Raw genomic sequence first — 25,249 nt, forward strand, 5'->3', positions numbered from 1 at the left:
TGTTTTTAATTAAATTTTCAAGGCTAAGCTTGAACTGCTATGGTCACATGGACCAGCAGGACTCAAGGGCAGTCGAAACACAATAGTGGGTGTTTTGCAAACTCTCCCATGCACAGATCGTTGTTGCACACACATCTACTTCTCATTTTCTATTTTGAACTGAGTAGGCCTCATCAGCTTTCATCAGCTCCCGCCAAACTGAGGGGGAGGTAATTGCTCATCATTAATTAAACAGGATCATTAAAGTCCATTTGGAGAGCTGCACATCCAGGTTTAACATATTTAGTTGATTAGTTGGAGGAAGGAAACCTATTGTGAAACCAAATAACGAACCAGTCATTCCACAGACATGATAAACAGCGTTGAAAGCGATGGTTGTTTACCAAGACCACCATCTGTCTCTCGGAGGGCTACCGGCGGCTGACAGACAGAGCGACACATAATCTCGCGAGAAAACACCCGCAGGCCTGGGACATAAACGAGAATGTAGTTTCGCGCGCTGGCGCTAAGCTCCAGTCACATACTTGAGTGACAGCTCTGAAAGCCAATCAGATCGACGTAGTGCGAGGGCAGCAGCCAATGGCGGCGTGACATTTCTAGAGCAGGCGGGATGTGGAAGTCTTGAAGAATAACTCATTGATCAATCTCCAACAAGAGTAGCACAGAGTTGGTCGTGCCAACCTCGCAAAAGAAGTTGTTTGGGCAAGAACCTGAACGTTATTCCTTAAACGTCAATTTCTTGATTTCACTTGGACGAGCAAACAGGTAAAGCAGTTTTTTTTTCCCTCGCGTTATGTTAACTTTTAAATTTGTAGTCCATTGATAACATATTCACATAGTAGCTAGCATAGTAAGGTTAGCTAACTTGACAAAGTCCTACCCCCTTTCTTTATAGCTTAGTACACCAAGCCTGCATCACGTAAAATTCAAATTGAATTTAATTTCAAGTCGTCGGGGGGAGTTTTCACGCTTTACAGCGCACTCTTGGTTTCTTTTTGCTGACATACTAGTTGAAAGCTCTGCAACAATACATTATAACGTGGTTTGCTGTGGGCATTTCTATGGGTGGGTGATGAACTTGACTGTAGCGAGCTGTTATCTTCTGTTGTTCATGTGTAGCATGGCTGAATAACCTGCAACACACGTTAAAGTCTCGGCCAGCGTTGCCTCTTCACTGCTTCCCGTGAAGAAAAACAAATGCGCTAACCCCACTTTGCTTATTTCCCCGTTTGCCCTCATTGGCTTGTGATGAATTAAATCGCGTTTTCGAGAAAAAAAATAAAAAAAATTTAAACGGTTCCGGCGACAGAACACGTCTCCTGTGAGGGGGAAGTAGTTGTTTTCCCCAGTATTATTTGCTCGTGTTTTTGTCCACTGCTGTTTGGTTTATTTCGAGCGAACGAGACCTCAGCTGGGAGCGCAAAAGTAAAAGTCAAGGAGGCTCCGTGCTCGCCGTTTCCTGCTTTTTTGTGAGGAGAGCACGGCGTTATTTGTGCGTTAAAATGCCTACTTGTGTGTAATAATAACGTGTTCGAAACTATATATGGGGTCGTGTTTCGGTGTGTTTTATTGTCGGACAGCGAAGGCACATTGTTTGCTAGCGCTCCCTCGCGTCCGGATGTGCTTTTAAAAGAACTGGGAGTGGCCTGGAGCTCAGTTTCCCGCACTGTATTCAAATCAGCCTGTTCCCTCCCTTTCTCTTACACTCACTATGCTAGTGACAGCCCAGTGCTGTTTGAATGAAATACAACACACACATTTCTGCTGCCGATGGGGCCCTTTAAAACGCATCCTTTAAAGTTAGTTTTTCTTCAATCCACGAGCAAAACCCACAAAACTTTTTTTTTTTGTTATAATCTTAGATACTAAGATGGAAACCCATTTATTTTTAGTGTGAAACAGTTGTCTTAGTGAGCTATGAATGTGTCTTGCAAAGAAAGAGTGAAACTGAAATGAAAGTCTGGCCGTTCGTCTTCGCCCAGTTGTTGTTCAGAGTAGTGGTTGAATGTCTGGAAGGTGTCTTGTTGCCTTGTGCCATGAGTCATTCGCTTTCGGATGTTGTGCCACACATTCACACATCAGGAATTTGCTTCGATAACACGACTAGTGGTTGTGTTATTTAGTTCAATAACACAACTAGTGGACCACAAGAGTCGTGTTTATTGACTTTGTTTTATTTTTATGTTTTGATATTTCTGGTTTTAATGTCCAACTTTTGACACAGTTTTGCACCCATGACCTACCTACATAAAATAGACTTTGACAGTTCCAATATTACTGTTTCCATGTACTAAACAAACTGTATTTTCAGATTTTATTATAAAAAGAACGGTAAAACTGCTATTCACTATATGATGCATTTGTTAATTAAGATTTTAATTGACAAAGGAACAGTTTAAGCTTTTTGTAGTAGCATTATGTTTTGAGTAATTCTTTGATTATGTAACTTATGAATGGTTTGCATCGTACTTTGTACACGTCACTGTCCATATGCGCATCTGGCAAAAATACCTGCAACCGTTACAATACTTATAATGGGGTCTTGTTTTGACTGCACACAGGGCAGCTGCAATGTGGATTCAAGTGCGCACAATGGATGGGAAGGAAACCCATCGGGTGGATTCCCTGTCCAAACTCACCAAGGTGGATGAGCTGCGTGTAAAAATCATGGAGCTCTTTAAGGTGGAGCCAGAGAGACAGAGGCTCTTCTACCGTGGCAAGCAGGTGAGGCAGCATGACTGCGATTTTTTTATAGAGATGTTTTCAGTGTTATTTTTGTAGACATTTTGATTATTCACATGTTGTAGTAGAGATATGGGTGATGGATATAAAAACAAAAATGTCTAGATAACGGGAAGTGCTGATTTTCCCTTTAATCATGTTTTTGTGTTAATTCATACCAGATGGAGGACGGCCATACCATATTTGACTACAATGTCGGCCTAAATGACATAGTGCAGCTGCTTGTTAGGCAGAAGATGGCCCCCAGTGTCGTCAAAAGCAAAGAAAAAGAAGCTGAGCTCTCAGACTCTGATTCTGGGTGTGGGTCCACGCAGAGCGAGTCTGACAAGAACTCAACTCACGGCGAGGTAGAGGCTCAGACCGCCGGCACCTCCGCTCAGATAAACGCACCAGAGCTCGTCGACCCCGGATTTGGACTCTTCAAGGTAATGAAATATTGTCTTTATTGTTTACAGGTTAGTTTGGCTTTGTGAAATGCAGAACCTGTGGTCATAAAGCATGGCCAGAAATTCCCTTTTAAAAAGATACAAAAAAAAAAAAATACACTTCACAGGATGGCGGTTATCTTCCAGATAAGTGTTGAGTTTGGTTTGTGAGCGTAGTCACAGCTGTGTTGGCAGCTTTGTATAAAGAGAGGATATAAGCGAATGGGTATAGAGCAGCAGGATGTAGTTCAGTATAACCAGGAAACATCCATCATCATGAATGCTGAGGCTGTTGGTAGGCTTCTGAGGCTTACTTGTCAGGAGGTCGAATAGCTTCACAAACCTCATTAACTCCACTTTTCTGGCGTCAGGTTTTAACCAGAATCCTGTGCCTGTAGTTCTTTATTTGGTGTAACTATTGCCTAACTAACGATCTCATTTATAATGGAAGGCTTTTACTACTGTATTTTCAAGCGTGGCAGTTCAAAAAAAACATGGGTGCAGGTGATCTAGAGCATACTCATGTCTATATTTCAGCCTTGGATGTATGTGATTTCTATTAATGCTTTTTTTTTCCCTATAAAAACACTGCATTTCCAAACACTATTTTGGTCTATATATCCATATACATTTCTATGTATAAAAATAGAAGACTGGAGTTCAGTTTCGTGACCTTTGGAGAGTCCCCGTCTTCACTTCCCCCGGCATCAGAATTGCGATGTCTAGCTCACACTCTAATCACACTCTAATTCTTCTTTTCTTCACCCATTGTTTTATTTTGCAGGATGTCAGAGGAGCCATTGCATCAATTAAATTTAGGCGAAACACATGTTTTGGGATTGTTTTCAAATCAAGTTTGTTTTGTCTATATATTGCATTAAAACATGGAAGAGCTGGCTGACCTTTTCCCTTTGTGTATCTGAAGATCAATGAGCTGGTGGATGCGAGAGACCTGAACATGGGGGCGTGGTTTGAAGCCCAGATTACGAACGTTACGAAGACCACAAAGACCCCCAAAGAGGAGGGCGCTGAGGCACAGCCAGATGAGGAGGAGATACTGTACCATGTTAAATACGAAGAGTAAGAATCCCTTTTCTACTTCTGTGTTGTGTTTTTCACTTAAGAAACACAGGAAACTAAAGAGTTTCAGTAATGAAACTAAATGAAATCAAAGGAAATGTCTAAATGAAACTGAACATTTTAACAATCAGTTTGAAATACTTACAAGTCAGTTAAACAATCAGTGATACAAGTGTATTGTTGTAAGTGAAGTGGATGATTTTCCCCGTCACAGAGCTGCCGTGGTGAATATCTGCATCTGTATTATCTATAGTGTGTGTGTGTCAGTTGCATTTAATTTTTTTGTTGTAGTGATATAGTGGATTGTTGGTTTTGAAAGACACTACATTACATTAAATGTTACACCAAAGGGCTTTGCCCTGGAAATCATGGCTTGACTAAACTGCGCTGGAGGTTATGCGCTAGCAAAAGTGGAGCAGTAGGACACGACTGTTGCTCAGTGAAACCGGTTTTTCCCTCTTACACTGTCATACATTGTGTAAACAAAACATTGTGTGTTGAAGTGTAGTGGCCGAATCATGCCACTAAACGGCGTCAGCTGTTGAGCATCCATTTAGTTCATTAGGTAAACTGAAGTAAGCTGCTGTTAATTCACCAATACTAACTAACTTTCTGTTCAGACTTCGACTCTAGACAAAGCAATTAAATTCTCATTGATTCCGACATTAAACTATCATGTTTTTTCCTGAGTAAGAAGTGTAACTGTAGATTTCTCCGGGTCCCTTTGACTCCTTGAAAGGTGTTTTTTGTGTGTGCAGGTGCATTAGTAAGGGAAGGAACATACTCTGAGTGGTATAGCTGTATTGTGCAGGAAGCACCTGCGTGGGTCTGTGGTTTGTCTCTGAGCTACAATATTATATCACATCTCATTTGCCTTCACAGCTACCCAGAAAACGGAATCATTCAACTACTGGGCAAAGATGTTCGTCCGCGGGCCCGCACCGTGTACCAGTGGCACCAGCTGGAGCCAGGAATGGTTGTTTTTGTTAACTACAACCCAGATGATCCCAAGGAACGTGGGTACTGGTACGACGCCGAGATCCAGAAGAAGAGGGAGACTCGTACTGTGCGAGAGATCTACGCCAAGATTCTCCTTGGGTAAGGACATTGCTGGATGTAAGGTGGGCTCAGTTACCACGTCAAGTCACGTCTGATAAAATATCTATTCAACTAGCTGTGGTAGCAGGTGAATATTGTTCTGAGGTCATTTTCGATGCCACAACTGCAGGTGGGTAGAACCTAATTTCCTGCTGTGGTGTTGATAATTTGCATAAAATGATCTGTATTGTAACTATTGTTTGAGGCTCCGGTATGAACAGCTTTCATTTCCTCTACATGCGCATACGTTATGACTCTTTACATTCTGCCTGTCTTTGACTGTAGCTTGACACTTTGTTCCTTTGTTTGCAGCGATGCCGGTGACTCTCTTAACGACTGCCGAATTATGTTCCTGACCGAAATCTACAAAATCGAGGAGGCTGGTTCTCTCAGCGACGCCCCAGCTGGATCCGAAAGTCCTCTAAAAAGTAGGTGGAAGACCAAAATATTCCAAGTTGTAAAGTTTTCTACTTGCAGCTGTTGGCACTAAGGAGTTTTTATTAATAAAGATTTATACGTTTCGTTTTAGAAATTATAATTAAATGGAATATGTGTCCTCTCAGGATCAAATGGGCCTGAGTGCAAGCACTGCAAGGATGATCTCAATAAAGCCTGTCGCTGGTGTAACTGTCACATCTGCGGCATCAAGCAGGATCCCGACAAACAGTTGCTGTGCGACGAATGTGACATGGCCTATCACATCTACTGTCTTAATCCTCCACTTGCCTCCATCCCTGAAGATGAGGACTGGTCAGTAGATTCAGTTTTACAACATATTCATTGGAAGTTGTAACTATTAAGTTAGTACAAGTGACCTTTTAGACTTTTGTATTAATTTCTACAAAGCAAACGCTTTTCATGAGTATGTCGAGCTTGACTTTACCTTAACATGTTATTTTGTTTCAGGTATTGCCCAAATTGCCGCAATGACAGCAGCGAGGTGGTGCTGGCTGGAGAAAAGTTGAAGGAGAGCAAGAAGAAAGCAAAGATGGCTTCTGCCAGCTCCTCCAGCCAGAGGGACTGGGGCAAGGTGAATACTGCCAGAAATTTAATCTCGTGCATATGTGCAAGAATTATAATTATTAGTAGCATTTTAAGATTAATTTATCGTTTAAATTGATAATTCTAAAGGATAAGACACCACTGAACAACATTGTTGATTAAAATAATATTTTTCTTTTGTTACGTGCCCACAAACTGTTTACTTCTCTCCTTCCAGGGAATGGCATGTGTTGGTCGAACCAAGCAGTGCACCATTGTTCCATCCAACCACTACGGCCCAATTCCTGGCGTTCCCGTCGGCTCTTTGTGGAAGTTCAGAGTGCAGGTCAGTCTATGGCAAAAAAAAAAGTTACATTAATAGTAAATTTGAAAACCTTCTTTAAGAGTGTGTGAAATGCATCATTCATGTTACAGAATATGAAATGTGCTTTGCATGTGAATTCAAAACTGTGGCTTTTTAATGTTAAGACACATGAGAACAGGACTAATTGTGACATCTACATCTAGATATTTACTAAAGGGTTTTGTGAGCTTTTATTCCAGCGGCCAGAATTCTAATGTGTTTTTTGTTTGTTTTTTTAGGTCAGTGAATCTGGTGTCCACAGGCCTCATGTTGCTGGAATTCATGGCAGGAGCAACGATGGCGCCTACTCTCTGGTCTTGGCAGGAGGCTACGAGGACGACGTGGTATGCTGCCATTTGAGTTTCAATTCAGATGCCGCTGTTTCTGTTGTTTTTGTTTGCTGTAATATTTATTATCATTTTAGGATGATGGCAATGAGTTCACGTACACCGGCTCTGGAGGTCGAGACTTGTCAGGAAACAAGAGGACGGCCGAGCAGTCGTGTGATCAGACTCTGACTCACATGAACCGGTATGGTGTTACAATGTTAACAGGAATTATTTAGTGTTTGTGGTCAGATTTTTGGTTTGCTTGTTTTTCTTTTTCTAAATTGTTTCCTTTGGGGTCCAACAGGGCGCTGGCTCTCAACTGCAACGTGCCGGTCAATGACAAAAACGGAGCCGAGTCCAAGAACTGGAAGCTAGGCAAGCCAGTAAGAGTTGTGCGCAGCTGCAAAGGACGTAAGCACAGTAAATACTGCCCTGAGGAAGGAAACCGTTACGATGGGATATATAAGGTATTAAAACGCACTATACGGGCGTTTTAGGGAAGTGTTAAACTGTTAAAGAATTATACTGAATTGTCAGTTATGCAACAACTAGTTGCAAACTTTTTTTTGTTTTTTAATCCTGTACCTTCCGTCATCTATTTGTAGTTTTACTTAATGTGTCTATTTCATTCAGGTGGCAAAGTACTGGCCAGACAAAGGAAAGTCCGGCTTCTTGGTGTGGCGGTATCTGCTGAAGCGTGATGACGATGAGCCAGCACCGTGGACCAGAGATGGCAAGGAACGCATCAAGAAGCTTGGTCTCGTCATGCAGGTACAGGCACACACTAGGGCTGAGTAAACTTTCAGTATCAGTACTGATATAGTACCCTTCAAAACTATACCGATACCAGTCGAGGACTTCATTCGATTCTTTGTTTTACTTCATTCAATATTAATCATGTCAATAGTAAGAAATCAGTTGTGTAAATGTCACCACTCTTCCCCATTCAAAACATTTTTACACAAATGCATTTTGAAAGTGTTCAAATGACTGATTTTTTTTTTTATTGAATAACTGTACAAACCTGTACAACAAAGTGTTATTTGGGCTGTGTAATTTTCAACATCACAGCCTCAGGTCAATATTCTCCATCAAGATGAAGCTCCTCATCAAACACGGAGAATCTAGCCACTGACCCGTCAGTCCTCAACATCTTATAGTTGATAATTAGGGTAAAAATTAGCAAGCAAGCTACCTACTACAACAAACAATTTACTTAACAAAAAAAAGGTTTTAACACACATAGGATGAGTACAGGTAGCCCACTAGCTGTTCATATATTATGTGAAGTTATCGACGGTTGCACCGTGTCCTTTTGAGAAGATGAACACAGTGCAGTTCACCACCCTCCGTGTGTGATGAGGTGCTTTATGAGGATGCTCGTATTCTCCATTTTCCCCGACATAACTTTGCCGCATTTTATGTATTTACTAGAACCAGCAGACGTGTAGTACAGTCAGACTTTTGAGTGTTTTGGTGGCATCTCGTTACACTGAACTGCCAAATCCGCCAAACGAAACCACGACAATGTTGCGGTGGTGGGCCAATCACACACACATTGAATCAAAGAACGCTTGCAGTGATTTGGCTGTACGCAAAACCATAGATACACACATTTTTCTAGATCTGGCTGCAAAAAAGACCGATTAAGGTGCAGTTTCGATACTACTGTGTCGTTTCGCTTGATATCTGAAAGGTATTAAGTACTGATTTCCAGCCCAGGCGTACACTGGTTGTTTTGCTGTGTTGCAGTTGGCTCACATTCATAATCATGCTAATGGTGCTGACAAGTGATCAAATTAACTGTTGTTGTTGTTGTTCCAGTATCCTGCCGGGTATCAGAAAGAGAAGGAGAACAAGAATGAAGTGGAGGAGGAAGAAACACCTAACAAGACAAAGAGGAAGAGAAAGTCTCAGAGCAGCGGTACGTTGGTTTTGAGATTTTCTATTTTCTATATCGTCTGAGTGATATCGCTCTAAGGAGTGATCAAATCTTTAGGGTTGATATTAGTTTTTCTACTGCAAACCCTTAATAAATGACAAATGTATTTCTTGGTTGTTTCACAGAAACCAAGGCCTCCCCAGGGAAGACTCCTAAGAAAATCAAGGTAGAGGTGTACAAGCTGTCCCAGGAGCAGAAAGCCCTCATCAAGGAGGACAAGACAAACAAGAAGCTGTGGGACGAAGCCATGGAGTCATTGTCACTTGGACCGGTGAGGATGGCTGTGCATTTGTGAGATCGCCAGAAGAATGTTGCATAGTTAAAAAATGATGTTTTTGAGAAGTTGTTGTTTTGTGTTTGTCCTGAATGTGAGTCGATAAATCACACTTTAGCTTTTCTAAACCACCTCTTTATATCACTCGCTGAGGCGATACTAACTTGAAGTGATAAATGAGTGTGTATCAAATTTACTGTAGGCAAACGCTGTCGGGTACACTTTACTTTGTCAATAAGGTAATGCTCGGACTTTTCAGTGCCAGTAACGCATTTTCTGCCAAAGGTTTAGATTTAAAATGTCTTATGAGAGGAAGGCTGAGTTTGTGAAACAAAGATGTGTTTTAGACTGTTGTGATTTTTTTTTTTTTTCTTCACACCAGTATTTTGTTAAGAAGCAACGGAAGTAAATTTAACATGAAATGTCAAAGTGCTATGTTACAACACATTGTAATGTTTTTTTTTTTTGTATCCGTTTGTTTGATTTCTGCAGAAATTCTTGAACAAAGTTGAAGAAGTTTTCCTCTGCATTTGCTGCCAAGAAGTGGTCTTTCAGCCCATCACCACAGAGTGCCAACACAATGTCTGCAGGGTAAGAAACGATCGCCATCCTAAACTGAGTAAACGATCGAAAATTGATTGGATAGATTTAAAGTAGCAGCTGTAAAGTGAATGATAACGACTGCATGGCCTCATTGTGGTGTTACACAACATTTTACTTGAATGGATTAGCTTTCAGTCATCTTTTCAACTCAAATCCTGGGAACAGAGAAGCTTTGAGAATGAGTGAAATACTACCTTAAAGAGGCTATTGATATAATATCATCACCTTTTGATAGATGGACCAACATGTACTCAGGGGAACGCAGGCAGTCCTTAAAACACAAGAGTAACCTGTTCTGTTCTTTCTACCCCAGGAATGCCTTCAGCGGTCCTTCAAAGCAGAGGTCTACACCTGCCCGGCCTGCAGACACGACCTGGGCAAAAACTACTCCATGTCTGTCAACAAATCTCTGCAAGACATTCTAAATCAGTTTTTCCCAGGCTACAGCAACGGACGATGATCATTGGTTCTGCCTACTTGGCCCTTGAGGAAACGTGATTTTAAACTGTAAGGGGCATTTTTAGTAGAGGCAATAAAGAATCACTTTCTCCTAATATATTTTCTATGATTATAAAACTACAATATTTGTGGACTTTGATGCTCCCTTTTTTTTTTTTTTCTTTAGTTTTGCCTTGGATCAGCCATGATGCGGTGTCAATGAGATGAATTGAAAACTCCTTTTTTTTTTTTTTGTATAACTGGCTGTATTATTACTCCATTAATACCTTGATCTTACTTCCAGTGTTTCGTTTTGGTCCATTAACTAATGCTAATCTTATCCGTAATGTAAAAGTTGTCACTTGACTAAATCCCTCCGTTTTATTTAGCACTCGTTTAAAGAACGTTCAGCCATTTTCCCAACTTGTTCGGGGTTAATTTTTGAACGATCTTGTTATTTTTGGTGCAATTTGTTTAACTAAATTTGATCGTTCAGTTGTTTCGATTAGTTTTTTTCCTGGCATGATTAGGTGATTGGCACCAATACCATAACTGAGCGAAGTCTCTTTTTTTGAGAGAAAAAAGGATTTCTGAATCGATCACTGCTCAGTACAGTGTAGACGAGACCCAACGTATAAGCACAATCTGAACCAGCAGGAATTGTTGTTGTTTTGTTTTCCTGCTCTTAAGCAGCATGACAAATGTCTGTGGGAATTGTGTCATCGAACAATGTTGGATTTTTCAACCTATTTCATGGTTCCCTTAATACTTATATGATTGTATATGAAGTTTCTATAAATTTGATATAACCCTTTAATGCCAAACCTTTTTTATACCATGGCATAAATTTGGATTCTCCTCGTTTTGAAAAGTCTTCTCTATAAAAGTCCAAAGAAACGGCGATGCTTAACCAAGATTGTAATGTAGAACTATCATCTATCTAGGTCTCTAGATGTTGTCCCTGATACTCGCGTCTTGCTGAGTCTAGATTTTTTTTTTTAAGATGTTAAAATGTGTACTTTGATATTTTATAATCCATTACTGCCATTTGTGTTGGGGGAGGTGGGGGGTTTCATTCAGTCTTTTGTCTCCATTGGTCGCTTGTGAAACCTGACCTCATTTGAAAAAAAACAACAAAAAAAAACAGGAAATGCTTGATTGAGCTAAATTAATTTTGTTTTCTAGGAATGATATTTAGTGTTGAATTTTAACAGCTGTGTGTGTGTGTATCTATCCACACGCCAGGACTTCATGTTTTGACCGAAAGACCAATATTTGCATAGACTGGGAAATGTATATTTACTGAAATTGTATAATTTTTTTTTTTTTTTTTTTTTTTTTTTAGTGCATTTTAGTTTTATGTAGTTTTAGAATTATTTGCACTTTTTGTGCAAAGTTTTGTCAATACATTTTCAGTGTTATTCAATAAAATTTAAAATTTGGTACATTATGTTTGTATTTTTTGAAGTGGAGAGACTTTTGCAGTGAACTTGAACTATGGTATGAAAGGAACTACTTGTGCATCTGTAGATCTGTGTAGGAGAATGTTTAATTTAGATTTTTTTGCTTTTAAAGCATTGATAAATGGATTGCTATTTAACTGTAGAAAGGCTACTTCAGTGATAGAGGTAGATGTTTTGAAGGGGGTGGGACTGTGAAACTCTTGACCTCACGTAAGTCAGAAAATGTGTAAACGCTCATCTGCACTGAGGTTATATTTATTTTTCTCCTGTTTAGCCGAGCATAGCAGCCTTTTGCACACCCGGTGGTGCGTACGTGCACGCCACGCACGTACACAATATCGGAACATGGAGACTGGTAAATGTCTCCTGTCAATGGCTGCTTTGTCTGTCTGTAACGGGATAAACCAATCAAATTGCCAGTACGCTCACCAAGCGTCTTATCGGGGCGTCCCTCGACCAATCACAAGGCGAGGATTGTGAAGGGGGCGTGGCCAGTCGACGCCATAAGCTAGCTACGGCTAGGAGAAAATCGATCCAGGGAAATTTAACTAAAGGAAACCAAATTGGATTGAGCAAAACAGGGAGAGGACTATATTCTGCTGCAGGAGGTAATATCTCCCAAACGGGCTTTGATTTTATTCTACGCGGGGACGGTTGTACTCGCTTGTGTGTTGTTCTGTCGTCGCGGTGTTTTGTTTTTTCTAAATGCAGATATGGAAGTACCTAGCACGAAGCTAGCCAACGTCAGCTAGCTATGCCTCTACATTAGGACACGGGGATGTGTAGCTGTATAAAAATGTTCGAGTATGCATGCAACTCGGGGAAATGGTGGGTTCCGCGTTATTTCTTCATTGTGAAGTTATTCTCCTGTGCTTTCTGTTCCTTGTGACAGTGGGTGAAATGCTAACACTTAATGGTAGTTGTGCAGGGCTAGCATCGCCTTTAGCTGCAGTAATAAACGACACCGAGAAGCGTCGTTATTACTCCCAGACAAACAAGGAGGCTGAATTAACGACACGGCTCACAAATACACACGATACGATTCGTGCTAGCGTGCCAGTTCCTGTAAAAACGGGGCCAGTGTCTGCAGTGTTGGAATAAGTTTCGGGCCCAGGTGGAGTTAAAGGGTCAATGTAGGCCCCTTCATGTTTTGGTTAGACAGCTGGGCTCATGTGGACTTTTCCATCTTCCCGAGAGTGTCCGGGCCCCCTGTTTCTAAATGAGTGAGTGAGTCAGTCAAATTGTATTTATATAGCCATTTGCAATAACGAAAAGATACTGCAGGCACTTCACAACAAACAATATATAAAACAGTGATGCTACAGGCTATTTTAAAAGCCTTCCGGAAATAGGCAACATAGACAAAATAAGTACAGCAAAAAAAAAAAAAAAAAGTCTTCAACTTCCATTTTAAAAGGCAGAGCTCAATATTGGTGTCAACATTTCGAAACTAGTGCTATTGATTGTGAAAGTAAAAGTGGTTCCTATCTGTGCAGTAGGGCAGGTTTCTTGGCAGCAACTTATCCCGGAAGGCATTGTTCCCAGTCACTGAGTTTTGTGTTGGACTGATTGGTTGAAAGCCTGACTGCTCTTTTCCTGCCTAGTAGGTGTTTGTGTGTGCAAATTACTTAGGACATTTCAATTTCAATTGCTAATTGTCTGGCCCTGCAGTTGCAACCCATTGTGCTATAAATAAGTGACACATTTAAAGCTGAATTACAGAGGTGTGTAACGTTGTAAAGGATGAGCTGCAGTGTCATTGATGTGTCTTTTTCGCGTGTGTACGTTGTTAAAGTGATTTTTTTTTTTCAATCGCTGCTGTTCAGATCTGGTCTTTCCTTGCATACCAACCCTAGAGCTACTCTCCTTTAAATCAATTAGTGCGCCCTGCTTGTGTCTTGGGCTGCAGCTGACACATTGTTGATTGAGTTTGTTTGGGTTGAGCCTGTGCCAAGGTTAATCTCCAAACAGATAACTTTTTGCACCTGTTTGTGCGAGAACAGTCGACTTCATGTCATCTGTTTGCTTGGAGATGGGGGAAAAAAATAAGAGAAAACAGTTAATAGATTGCGGTGTATGACAGCGATCTCTTTGAAGAATCAGGATTGATGCACTACTATGTCAATGGTCTTTTTCTCCCCTGAAATATATAAAAATATATGCTTTGTACCCCACCTTAAAGGGGAAATTAAGCCCTCAATCAGGCAAGAAGTACTTCCACTCTTAGCAACAATATATAGACTTAGACAGACTTTAATGACCAATTACTTGGTCACGGTAGCTTTGTTGCACATAAAAGTAACACTCTTAAAAACCACAAGAAAGATAAAATAATAATTAACAAATGCTAGCATATTTAGAGAAAATACGAGTCCTATATACTGGATGCAAGATATCTTTCCATATCTTCCTCGTCCATTTCCAACGACGTTCAGAGGGATCCAACCAACCCCGTGAGGAATTCGATTATGTCACTTCAAAATGGTGACTCGCTAGCAGGCAAACCAGGTGGAAGTGACGCACAGTAAACTTCCCTAAATCCTTGATTTTAGCAGCTTTTCAATATTTGACTTTTTCCAGATATAGTTTGCAGTACAGGGACCAACGCATTTATGTTTCATTTCCCCTTTAAAATGTGGATATACATTTCATATGATGATAAGAAGATTTTTTGTTGGTCTATTGTCAGACCCCACATCTCGTGTCCATAGATGCGAAGAGCCGTGAGATAAGGTTCAAATCATTTAAACTAAACACAAATCAGAAAAACAAAGGCTCTTCTGACTGATCTGTCCTCTGGTTTTGAAATTTGCATACATTCAAATGCAGAGGAGAAAAGAGAAAGTGAGTCACGGGTGAAATGGCACAAGTTAAAAACATACACTTCACTACTAGAGTTAGAGCAGAAACAGTTTTTGGTTTCTGAACAGGGAACCCGTTGAACAAGACGCCGGTTATTTTATTGAGTGTGAAATTTTTTATATTTGCAATACAGTTTGTGTCCAAGTCCACTAATCGTCCATGCTCTCTACTAGATTTCTATCTAAATTATCTTTAATCTCCACTGGTGTGAAATAGGGCTAGGTCCAACAGTGCAACTATTGCTTCACTTTTTCATCATCATGAAGTAAAAGCTTGTTCTGTTCCGCAAACCTGTTGTGAGATTGTTTTGTTGCATTAACAGTATAAAGCGCAGAAATATATTTTATCCATTTGACAAATTGTTCCAGCTCTGGGCTCATCATCTATAATTGTTTCCCTAATGTCAGTGCTTTCAAGTGGCCTTGTTGACCAGTTGTTGTCATACAGAAGCCACAGAGCTGCTTTAGTGAACAACTTTTATTCGCTTCCTTTTCGGTGGTATCAAGCTAAGTTTACACTACACGATTTTCAGCGTCGTCGGCTTTCTGTGCTGTTCACACTGCGCGTCTCTCTCTCGACTGGTGGGCCTGGTCTTGAGGTCTGTGGGGTTTTCGCGCTACATGACAACTACACAATCCTCCATCAGCAGGCGCGGCCGACAGCTGTACTTGGTCTCAAAAACGTTCTGCATCAAAAAGTCACGACAGAAGTGACACAGGAAAATGTGGGAACGCAAAGTCCAAGCTAATGATTTTCATTGCAAAAACGGGCAATGAAACAAAACAAAACGGGAACCCTCCAGATTGTGTGTGTCTGAGAAAATCTAGAGAAAAAAAGATCGAAAACGAAGGAAAAACTGTTGGTGAAGGAATGAATGGGGACATGCGGACAGCACGGAGCATCTGTCCTGCAGAGAGCCTGCTTAATAAAGACATAATCTTTCAACATTTTTGTGGTTCTGTGCAGTAAAACTGTTAATTACAAGTAGTTATGAAGGACACAGATGTTAGAAGTTCGATATATTGCAGTTCCCACAGGATTAGTTTTACCTGGGGCACATTCACAGGGGATAAATAAACTCTGTGTTTTACTCTAATGTGCGTTCCGTTTTTGTGGCTACTTTCCGTCTCACTCCACTGCGTTTCTGAGACGGTTTAAATTCTATTGTAAGTTATAATGGATGATAAAAATATATTTTTATGCTATTTATCCCAGGGAAGAAATAACCAGTGACCTGTTAGTATTTAAATCATCTCCACCTTTGCCAATGAACACATTTAATGGTTGATTTAATGATTTCATCCATATGAACGCGTGAATAGTTCAGCGACATCTGTCCAAACTTTGAATTATAGCAACATCCTTCATAATTCTCAAGTGACAAGAGCCAGTCATTTTTACGTTACAAATCCCGGACATGTATTAAGATCACAGATGTCCTCTGTGATTATTATTCCAAATTAAAGCTTTTTATATATTTTTTGATGTTCTTATATTTTATTCTTTACTCCACCTATACGTGCACTGTCTGTGAAACTGAACGTCTTGCTGCTGTTAACGAGAATTTCCCCACTGTGGGATGAATAAAGATAGATAGGGTTCAAATCATATAAACTAAACACAAATACGAAAAACAAAGGCTCTTCTGACTGATCTGTCCTCTGGTTTTGAAATTTGCATACATTCAAATGCAGAGGAGAAAAGAGAAAGTGAGTCACGGGTGAAATGGCACAAGTTAAAAACATACACTTCACTACTAGAGTTAGAGCAGAAACAGTTTTTGGTTTCTGAACAGGGAACCCGTTGAACAAGACGCCGGTTATTTTATTGAGTGTGAAATTTTTTATATTTGCAATACAGTTTGTGTCCGAGTCCACTAATCGTCCATGCTCTCTACTATATTTCTATCTAAATTATCTTTAGATAACCTATATGTGCACTGTCTGTGAAACTGAACGTCTTGCTGCTGTTAACGAGAATTTCCCCACTGTGGGATGAATAAAGGCATATCTTATCTTCTCTTATGAAACTAGTCCTGTACGAATAGAAAATGGAAATATATTGGCACATACACATGAAGCACTCAAATACAGGCTCAGACAAAGTGCACACATTTATTCCAAACATAAAGACAGGCTGTACAACTTTAGTGTCCAATAAATTGTTAGTGTAGATAAACCTTCTTTGACTCCATGGTATTTTTTTGGTCCTGTTGTTGTTGTTGTTGTCGTCACTGCTGCTGCTCTGAGTTACTTCTGCATTTCGCGGCAACCCCCGTGCTCTTTTTACATCACCGTGACCCAGCTAATTATTTGGCAGGCTAGATATTCAGTTTTAGTTGCCGCCTGGCTGGCGTCCTGGAGGTGTTAAAACAGCCCAGACTCGCCCGAGCGGACGCAGTCGTGTAGTCTGAACCAGGCTTTAGTTGTCTGGTTCGGCTTGTGATTCGAATGTATGCGCTTCTTCTTTCTGTTGTACAGCACATTTGAAAAGCGTTAATATTAGCTGACGAGTTCGAGTGCACTCTCAGCTCAGCAGTTTGAGGAGTCTACCTGACGGGTTCGCGTCAATGTCAAACAAAACATTTTAAGCATTTTGACTTTCAACTTACACCGGAGACTTTCCTCCGTATTCAGTTTTAAAACTCGCACACATGATTAATTATAAAAAAAAAAATGCTTGCTATTAAATTGCAGTTTGTGTTATATTTCGTAAATTTTGTTTAGTTTAGTGTCTTTACAGTGTTTTTATTTTAAGTTACATCATCTCGTTCTCGATGCATAACTATGTTGCCCTCTTTGCTTTTATTACAAAAGGCAGTTTGGAAAAAAAGATGAAATGGACTGAACGTGCTCATTGTCTCTATTTCAGGTTTACCTGCAACCCTTCAATGCCCCGATGGCTACCGACATGCCCGCAGACACGGTGTCAGTCCCTCATCCCGCCCCGGCCTCGTCCCCCGATCCCGTCTCAGCGTCTCCTGCTGCTTCCCTCGGCTCCAGCGCAGGCCAAGACCAGATCTCCAACCAGGAGTCAGAAATACCCGAAAGCTCTGACACGCCAGTGACTTCAGAACACGATGCGGGTCCAGATCCCACCCCGGCCCAGCCTGCGGACCCAAACGCGTCTCCGGTCCCAGAGTCCCCCCCGGAGCCACCGGCGACTGCCAAGAACGCCAGCTGCAAGATTATGACCTTCCGACCCACCATGGAGGAGTTCAAAGACTTTGCCAAATACATTGTCTACATGGAAAGTCAAGGAGCTCATCGTGCGGGCCTGGCAAAGGTTATACATTTAAACTCACACGTTCACTTACTCTTTTTCTGATAGTATAGTCTTATTATTACAATCATAACCCACTTTCTACCTACATTCATGGTGAACGTCTAAAAGATTTATTGACCGTTAGAAGAACATGACCTGAGAGAGTTGTATGTGAAGACTCGTATGTGGCTCCTTGTAAGTCTCTCAGTTTGAATGTCAGTTTAATCCATGTAAATGTGTATTGTTCTTCTCCTTCTGCAGGTGATTCCTCCCGAGGGCTGGAAGCCGCGCAGGTCCTACGACACCATCGAGGACATGGTGATTCCAGCGCCCATCATGCAGGTTGTGACCGGCCAGTCGGGTCTTTTCACTCAGTACAACATTCAGAAGAAATCTATGACTGTGGGCGACTACCGCAAGCTGGCCAACAGCAAGAAGTAAGTTCGTCCACATCAATTAAAGCGTATAATTGGTATTTTTGTGGTTTTCGAAGACATTGGGGCTGATAACGACGTGCGTCTAAATTGATGATGTGTCCCAAGCAGTGTTCTGTGTACAAGTTTGTACTTATATATTTATATATATGCAAACTTTTAAAGCCTGTGGGACTAGACGACGCAACCACACATGCAGCCTACATCAGTACAAGGCTTTTATATTTGTTTACTTGTACTAGTCGGCACTGTGCCTTTTTTGCTACTTCCTTTTACTTTCACCAATGGCCGTCTGTGTCGCCATGTTGTGTAGTTACTTTCCTGGGGAGGTGCGCGTGAGGCTACGGTGTTAGGGTCTGAAATGTCGCCGTAGCTTTGGTGTCAAATTGACGCAAAACCTAAATGCCTCTTAGTTATGCAACGGTAAACAAGTTTCAATGAATAAAAAGAACAAAAAAGTAATAATTCATGTGAATAATATGAATAAATCCTGACTTCTTAGCCTGTAACTGTGTCACTTTTGTCTAGGATTTTTTTAAAACTCTCAATGAAAAATAATGTTTGTTTCATGTCTAATTCATGGTCTGCGTTGAATATTAAAAACCATTAAAACATGAAATAAATGCTTTTTATTGGATGTGACGCATTGTGGTTGTCAGTGTATTTCACAGTCTCTGCTCTTTAGTGAACATAATAATGCATTACAGGTCAAAATATCGAAATTGTTCTTTGCTTTTTTTCGTCACTGCAGCCCTGAAGGTGAAGTTATTGTATCCACTATTAAATTATTAAAATGTAGAAACAAAGAAAGTCAGGATGGATAAGTTATCGTACACGGGTCCTATTTGTTGTTAGCAGACCTGAAGCACATGTGACTGTGTGGCTTTTGTTGAGCTACTCATAGTTAAGGCCTTGTCCTCACTCACCACTCACAGTCTTATCGGTCTTGCTCTGTTTCCAGGTACTGCACACCGCGCCACAAAGACTTTGACGACCTGGAGAGGAAGTACTGGAAGAACCTGACATTTGTGTCGCCAATCTACGGTGCAGATGTTAGTGGCTCCATCTATGACGAGGTAAAGGGGCTGTGTCTGATCCTGAGGACGGTGTCTGTTGTTGCTTATTGATTAATAATGACCGAAACATCAGTTAATTGATAAGACAGCGAGTTGGTTGACTTTTATTTTTGTCTACAGCACCATCTAGTGGCCATTGATAGACCTTTTAGATTCTGTTTGGAGTGTAGTGTAGGTGCATTAAAACACTGTATTGTATCAAAATGTCATATAAATGGATGTTATCCCCTCCAGGACATTCACGAGTGGAACATTGGCCACCTCAACACGCTGCTGGATATGGTGGAGCAGGAGTGTGGCATCGTCATCGAGGGCGTCAACACTCCCTACCTGTATTTTGGCATGTGGAAAACCACCTTTGCTTGGCACACTGAGGATATGGACCTCTACAGCATCAACTACCTTCACTTTGGACAGTCCAAGTCCTGGTCAGTCACCTTTTTTTTTTTTTTTTGCTTTTCCTGAAACCTTTAGTATGGTCCAGAGGATTGCTTTACATGTCAACAGGTTGTCTCTCTTATCCAGGATATCCAAAGGCACTTACTTACTCCCATTCCATTTCCTACATTTAAAACTTTTTAGTTTTTACAACATGGCTTGAAAGATCAAATGATATAAACACAAACCTCATACTACTTCCACATGCTGCTACACAGGAGGCAGTATTGCATTTGCCATTTTCATTAATTTATTTGTCCTTTAGATTATAAATGGCAGGGTAGGATTTTGTAATTTTTGTTGCAATCAAGAAACTGGATCAGCCAATCATATATCAGATGCTGCATAGTGGAAGTATCAGACAACGACAGGAGCTGCCTGTGTGACGGTACTTGCAGTATCAGTTAACAGCACCATCTGATGTTCAAGTGGCGTCTTACAGAAATAAAGTCTTCCTCTGTAGGAGATGTGGCAGCCATTATGGACAAGAACACTGGTTGAGTAAGGGTTATGTGTTGGTGTTATCAATGTAAAGGTTATTTATAAGAATGACAGTTTAACACACAAACATACACACTGAAGGTGATCCACATCATAGTGTACGCACAGTATGTTGAAGACGCAGTACAACAAAGTTTATTGAGCTATTACTTAAGATAGAAAGTATGATAACAGAAGCAACAATTAATAGATTAATGAATTTTACAACAGAATAGAGACTATTAATTCTTTATGTACCTCGGAAATCAAAATGATTAGTTTATCATTCGTCCTTGGACATGACTTAAATTTAAATGATGACCGTCGGTGCAGGGTTAAAGGGGTGTAAACCTGACTGTTTACACTGAGGTTTGTGAGTGAAGTGTAATTTAGGCTTCTGCACTAGGATCAGGGTTAAGCTGAAGTTTTGCAGAGGATCCGTTGTTGTGTGTTTAGCTGACAGTGTGTGGACCTTACGGCGTTGCTGTTGCGCACCTCCCCAGAGATGGAACTACTTGCACCGGCGACATAGAGCACAAGAGCTGTGATCGGTCCGCTTGGTAGTCACATGATTTTTTTGGATTGATTGGTTTGGACCAATAAAGAATCAGAAAGGTTCACTGAGGAGGTTTGGAGATGCAGACATGCAGACATTTTTATAACTCTATATAAGTTTCAGTCTCCATTGTTGAAAGTGAAGCAGGAAGTAGAAACAAAAATTAACCCGACTGGCAAAAAAGATACAGCGCCGTCTAGTGTCTGGATGGAGTTGTTACAGACCGAGCCAGACTGATGAGCGCATGAGTATAAATGTTTTGCACCAGCAAAGGCTCAGTGCGTCAGGTCCTTGCGTAGCCCTGTGCAGAAGCATATTTGCTGCTTGCGTTAAATTAAAGAGCCATTTACACCTGAACGGTCAAATCCTTCATTATGAAACCTCAAACCTTGCTTTGTCGTAGTCGCTGCAATATTTTGGGCCTTTAATTTAACTGCTTATTAATTTGAGACTTATCAGCTTCTCATAAATTTGTCACTAGATCCTGAATATCTGACATAGGAGTCAGTTACAGCTTTTCACAATTTACTCCATTTCTTTCTTTCTTTCTTTCTTTCTTGGAAGAATGTGAAACCACCCCCACTTGGTTAGCGGATGTGTTGTTAATTTCTAAGCAGGAACTGTATAGCATTACTGTCTTTTGACATCCGCCCATGCTGAGTGCAGGTTACCATAAGAATACATCTCAAATTTCTTCTTCCTCAACTTGGCTTTATCTTCTTACCGTCATTTCTGCCATTTAAGACCAAGTGTCGGATGTACACCTTTCGTTCAGACATCTTTCCTCCCCTCTACTCGTTTCTTGCTTTGTTGAATTTTCTCTTGCTTGGTTTTGTTCTGTTCGTCACCCGTTGCCTCTCACCGAACCCTCCCACCTGTATTTCCCTTCCTGAAACTTGAGTCATTTTCATTTTAACACTGGTGCGTGGTGGAGTAATAACAGGCTGTTAAATAGAACGTGCTCCTTTAAAGCACACACACACACACTCGCATGCTCTCTTTGTCTTTCTCTTCCTCTCCTCTTATAGTGCAGCCGTTTGTGAAATTAACTCTAATCCCCCAGCAACTCTGCTCCCATCAAAATCCGACCCCTCCACGACTACTACTGCTTCGCGCACGCACCGGTGCACGTGTAGCTCAAGCTGCCAGTCGCTTTCTCTCCGTCTTTATCCCTCCGTCGCTCTCCTTCCCCTCCCTTTTCGGCGCCGAAACCCTCTCGATCACCGCTCTCCCCCCAACACACAACAGCAGATCTGCCGTCAGATAAAAGATTAGCCTGCGAGCGTGTGAGAGGAAAGTAGGGGAAAGGCTGACGAAAGAGAATCGAAATAGATATTTTGAAGTGCGGCCCTGCTGCAACTTTGCGGGAACGGAGAAGCTCGTTATGAATCCGTCCACCTCTCGTGCAGTCCCGTGGTCCTGAGCCACTCACCATAGGCCGATCTGCGTATTTGGATGCCGGATGCGGGGCGCTCTGGACTCTGACTTGGTGTTTGGAGTAATTGGAAGTGCCCACACAAATTCCAAGAGCGACAGAGATTATGTGCTGGGACCTTTCATCTCTGCTCACACACTCTTAATTTCTGCTGCACTTTACATTCACTGTGAACATCATTATTGGCATGTAATCATCCTCAGCCCTCCCCGTCACGAGGGGGAATCATGTTACAAGCGGCGTTCGCTTTAACACGCGCGATCCTGAACTCGAAAACCGATTAAATTAGAAGAGAGCACACATGTGTGACACGCCCGTAGCCGTGTAAAACACAAACTAACGCATGTGCGCCGTGTGCCGCCCCGCTCCTCAATTCCACCCGCCCAGGAGCCCGATCCCACGGCGGATAAATCATCCTCCTCCTCCTCCTCCTCCTCCTCCTGGGAGAGGTGTAAAAGTTCAAACCTTCATTTGCCGTGCGTTGTTTTATTTGTGGGCCTCTCTCTCGCTCTGCCGGCGGAGTGACGTTACGTGTCGTTGCCGCGGTAACCGGGGCCTCGGGAGGGGAGGGGAGGGGAGGGCAGGGGAGGGGAGGGGAGGGGGGCGGTGGAGCTCACGCTGATCGTCTGATTTGTTTAGTTTGTTGCCGAGATGGAAGGCGGTGGTCTGAGGGATGTTCTGTGACGCGGCGTGCCCTGTAATTTGTGCACATTTACATGGAGAGCTGCAGCACGAAGCCTCTCGCAAAGAGGACAGCGAAACCTTTTTGAAGCAACACTCAAACGTTTTTGGAGGCGTACTTGTGCGCTCTCAAGAGCACGACGAGAAGCTCGATTTCATCTTCAGTTCAGAGATGTTTACAAATGGCGTAATACACGTCACTTTCCACTAAAAAAAACTGTTTTACACAGACGTTAAGCTTCAGTATGCTGCTGCACATTATTATCGATTATTCACAATACACAGCAACGCTTTGCGAGGATGCCTTAAATTAGACCTGAAAGGTTTTGCAGCGCAGTCTGTACGGTGTAATACATGCCCGTTGATAGGCTAAGGCGCAATTATATCGTCAAACCTTAATGAGGCAGGCTGACGCGCGCTCTGTGTTATATCTGCTCATATTTTCGCTCGCGAGAAGTGTGCGAGTTTTATTATGAGAAACCATAACCCAAGGTCAGATTAGAGTTGAAATATATGCAAAGTTTTCAGTTATCTCTGAAGTGTAATGGGAACCGCCACCAGCAGCAATAAGAAGTTATTAATTTTCATTGTCCTTTGTCTTATGGCCACAGGACAAATTATAACTCCGATCGTAAAGCCTCATTCATATTTTATCGTCCTGCTCATTAGCCATTATGTGTAGGTACAAAATGTACAAATTAGACATAAGGTCACTCGCACGGAAAGATTTTAGGTCTTTAAACCCAAAGACACAGACGGTAAACTCCTTCACTTTCTAAACCCACCATATAACTTAAATTCCAGTTCATAAAATTCCTGTGAGATGTCACTTCCTTGTTTCCATATGGCTCAGCTACATGTGTAGATCCGTAATAAGACTGGAGGAGGCTTTGCCTTTCTGACGCTATAAGCTTTTGTCTACAGGTGGCAGTGTTGCACCGTGTTTTTTGGCACCACTGACTGAAATGGGCTTCTTTTGACTTCCCCTGGTTCCTTTCTTTCTTTCTTTTTTATCTCTCCCTCGCTGTCAGCCTCTTGCTCATTCTTCTTCTCTCTCATTAAGTGTTGTTGCTTCTCGCCATCTCTCGTCCGTGCCGTTTCTTTCCCATTTTCTTCTTCTCCGTCTCAGTTTGCTGTTGTTGTTGTTGAGGCTTTGGTAAGAAAGGAGAGATGTAAGCTTTTTTTTTTTTTTTTCTACCCATAGTTCATTGCCTGAGGTCTCTGGGGGGGTTGAACAGCCTAGAGGAAGTAATTGCAGTAATAAAGAGTACGTAATAACTTCACAAATGGACAGATTAGATTTGAGCTCTGCAGACGCCCTCCCATTATGTTTCACTAATAAACTTGCTTTAGAAATGTTGCGTCCGTCATTTTGTGCGGTGCCTCACACTTCACAGTGCCTGCCTCATTTATTATCAGTGCAGAAACTCAACACAACACACAGCCAAAGCCACGGAGTTACTACGTTTGCACAGTAAAGAGATGGAAATATTAAAATCTAATACGGGGGTTTTGGCTAATTTGTACAGATATGCAGTCAAAGAGTCGGTTATAAAAAAACAAAAAAAAACAACAAAGCCGCAAAAGAAGAGGAGTTTATAGTAATGTGGCAGCGGAACGTAAAGCCGCCTCCCCTCAAACATTGATAAGAATAGCGATTGCTCGGCTTGATGTGCTCATGTGTGAGAGAAAATTGGAGGGAGCGATGATGAAGGGTACGTCATGGGCAATTTCATTTCTAAAACCGGTAAGTGCTGAGGGCTGAGAAATAACCCAGCACTCCCAAAACAGTAATTTCTCCTGGTTCTGCCCTTCACCAGTCATTTTATCCCCCGACCCCCTCCTCCCTCCACACGTCTCCCTTTTTTCCCTCCCTTTTAGATCATAACTTGTTATATGCAGCAAGACAGTGGATTTATTAGAAGACTCTTGTCTCAGCTTCAATTCTTTATCCGAGTTCAGAGTAATTTTGCCTAATTTTTGCCTTTCGCCACACAACGGCTCACGATTGTGGCGTCTCAATAACAACCGTCAACATAACAGAGGAGAGCGTTTTTTAAATTAGGTTTATGAACAATGTGCACATACATTAAACGGCGTCAAAGACGGGGATAGATGTGTGCATCAGATTTGGCAGCAAGCTAATTTCCATCTGTGGCCCTAAAATAAAACGACAAAACAACGTCCGACGCGAACCCACAGGACGTGCAGAGATGGCCACAACACCACGCTGCAAACATCGCACAAAAACACACAAACACTATACACAAAATACTATCTAAAA

The 25,249-nt window shown here is 41.6% G+C and overlaps 2 protein-coding genes across 4 annotated transcripts in view; both read left to right on the forward strand.

Moving 5' to 3' along the window:
* The first annotated feature begins 632 nt into the window (after window positions 1-632).
* Window positions 633-11,721, forward strand: uhrf1 (ubiquitin-like with PHD and ring finger domains 1). Of its 2 annotated transcripts, XM_047586557.1 has the most exons (18): window positions 633-765; window positions 2,562-2,724; window positions 2,904-3,167; window positions 4,093-4,247; window positions 5,130-5,345; window positions 5,658-5,773; window positions 5,909-6,095; window positions 6,252-6,375; window positions 6,565-6,672; window positions 6,930-7,034; window positions 7,115-7,221; window positions 7,324-7,486; window positions 7,653-7,790; window positions 8,844-8,943; window positions 9,087-9,232; window positions 9,728-9,826; window positions 10,152-10,345; window positions 10,464-11,721. In XM_047586557.1, exons 2-17 carry the CDS (start codon window positions 2,572-2,574, stop codon window positions 10,296-10,298), a joined length of 2,328 nt encoding a protein of 775 aa, XP_047442513.1. In that variant the 5' UTR covers window positions 633-765; window positions 2,562-2,571; the 3' UTR covers window positions 10,299-10,345; window positions 10,464-11,721. The 2 variants fall into 2 exon arrangements, with proteins under 2 accessions (XP_047442513.1, XP_047442512.1); XM_047586556.1 differs by having other exon boundaries at window positions 10,152-11,721.
* Window positions 11,722-12,201: 480 nt separating this feature from the next.
* kdm4b (lysine (K)-specific demethylase 4B) overlaps window positions 12,202-25,249 on the forward strand; it is a 43,196-nt gene continuing 30,148 nt past the window's right edge. For both annotated transcript variants that reach the window (XM_047586554.1, XM_047586555.1), the window contains exons 1-5: window positions 12,202-12,347; window positions 17,473-17,886; window positions 18,127-18,302; window positions 19,261-19,375; window positions 19,610-19,803. In XM_047586554.1, coding sequence (XP_047442510.1) covers window positions 17,500-17,886; window positions 18,127-18,302; window positions 19,261-19,375; window positions 19,610-19,803 — 872 coding nt within the window. In that variant the 5' untranslated portion in view covers window positions 12,202-12,347; window positions 17,473-17,499. The remainder of the gene's footprint in view (window positions 12,348-17,472; window positions 17,887-18,126; window positions 18,303-19,260; window positions 19,376-19,609; window positions 19,804-25,249) is intronic.

This window comes from Mugil cephalus, chromosome 6, assembly GCF_022458985.1.
Source record: "Mugil cephalus isolate CIBA_MC_2020 chromosome 6, CIBA_Mcephalus_1.1, whole genome shotgun sequence".
NCBI lineage: Eukaryota > Metazoa > Chordata > Actinopteri > Mugiliformes > Mugilidae > Mugil > Mugil cephalus.

Bases quoted from the DNA above. Each gene is read 5' to 3' on its own strand.
- uhrf1 (XM_047586556.1), top strand. From the start codon at position 2,572: ATGTGGATTCAAGTGCGCACAATGGATGGGAAGGAAACCCATCGGGTG. The intron at 3,168-4,092 runs GTAATGAAATAT...GTGTATCTGAAG, and splicing joins CCGGATTTGGACTCTTCAAG to ATCAATGAGCTGGTGGATGC. The intron at 9,233-9,727 runs GTGAGGATGGCT...TGATTTCTGCAG, and splicing joins AGTCATTGTCACTTGGACCG to AAATTCTTGAACAAAGTTGA.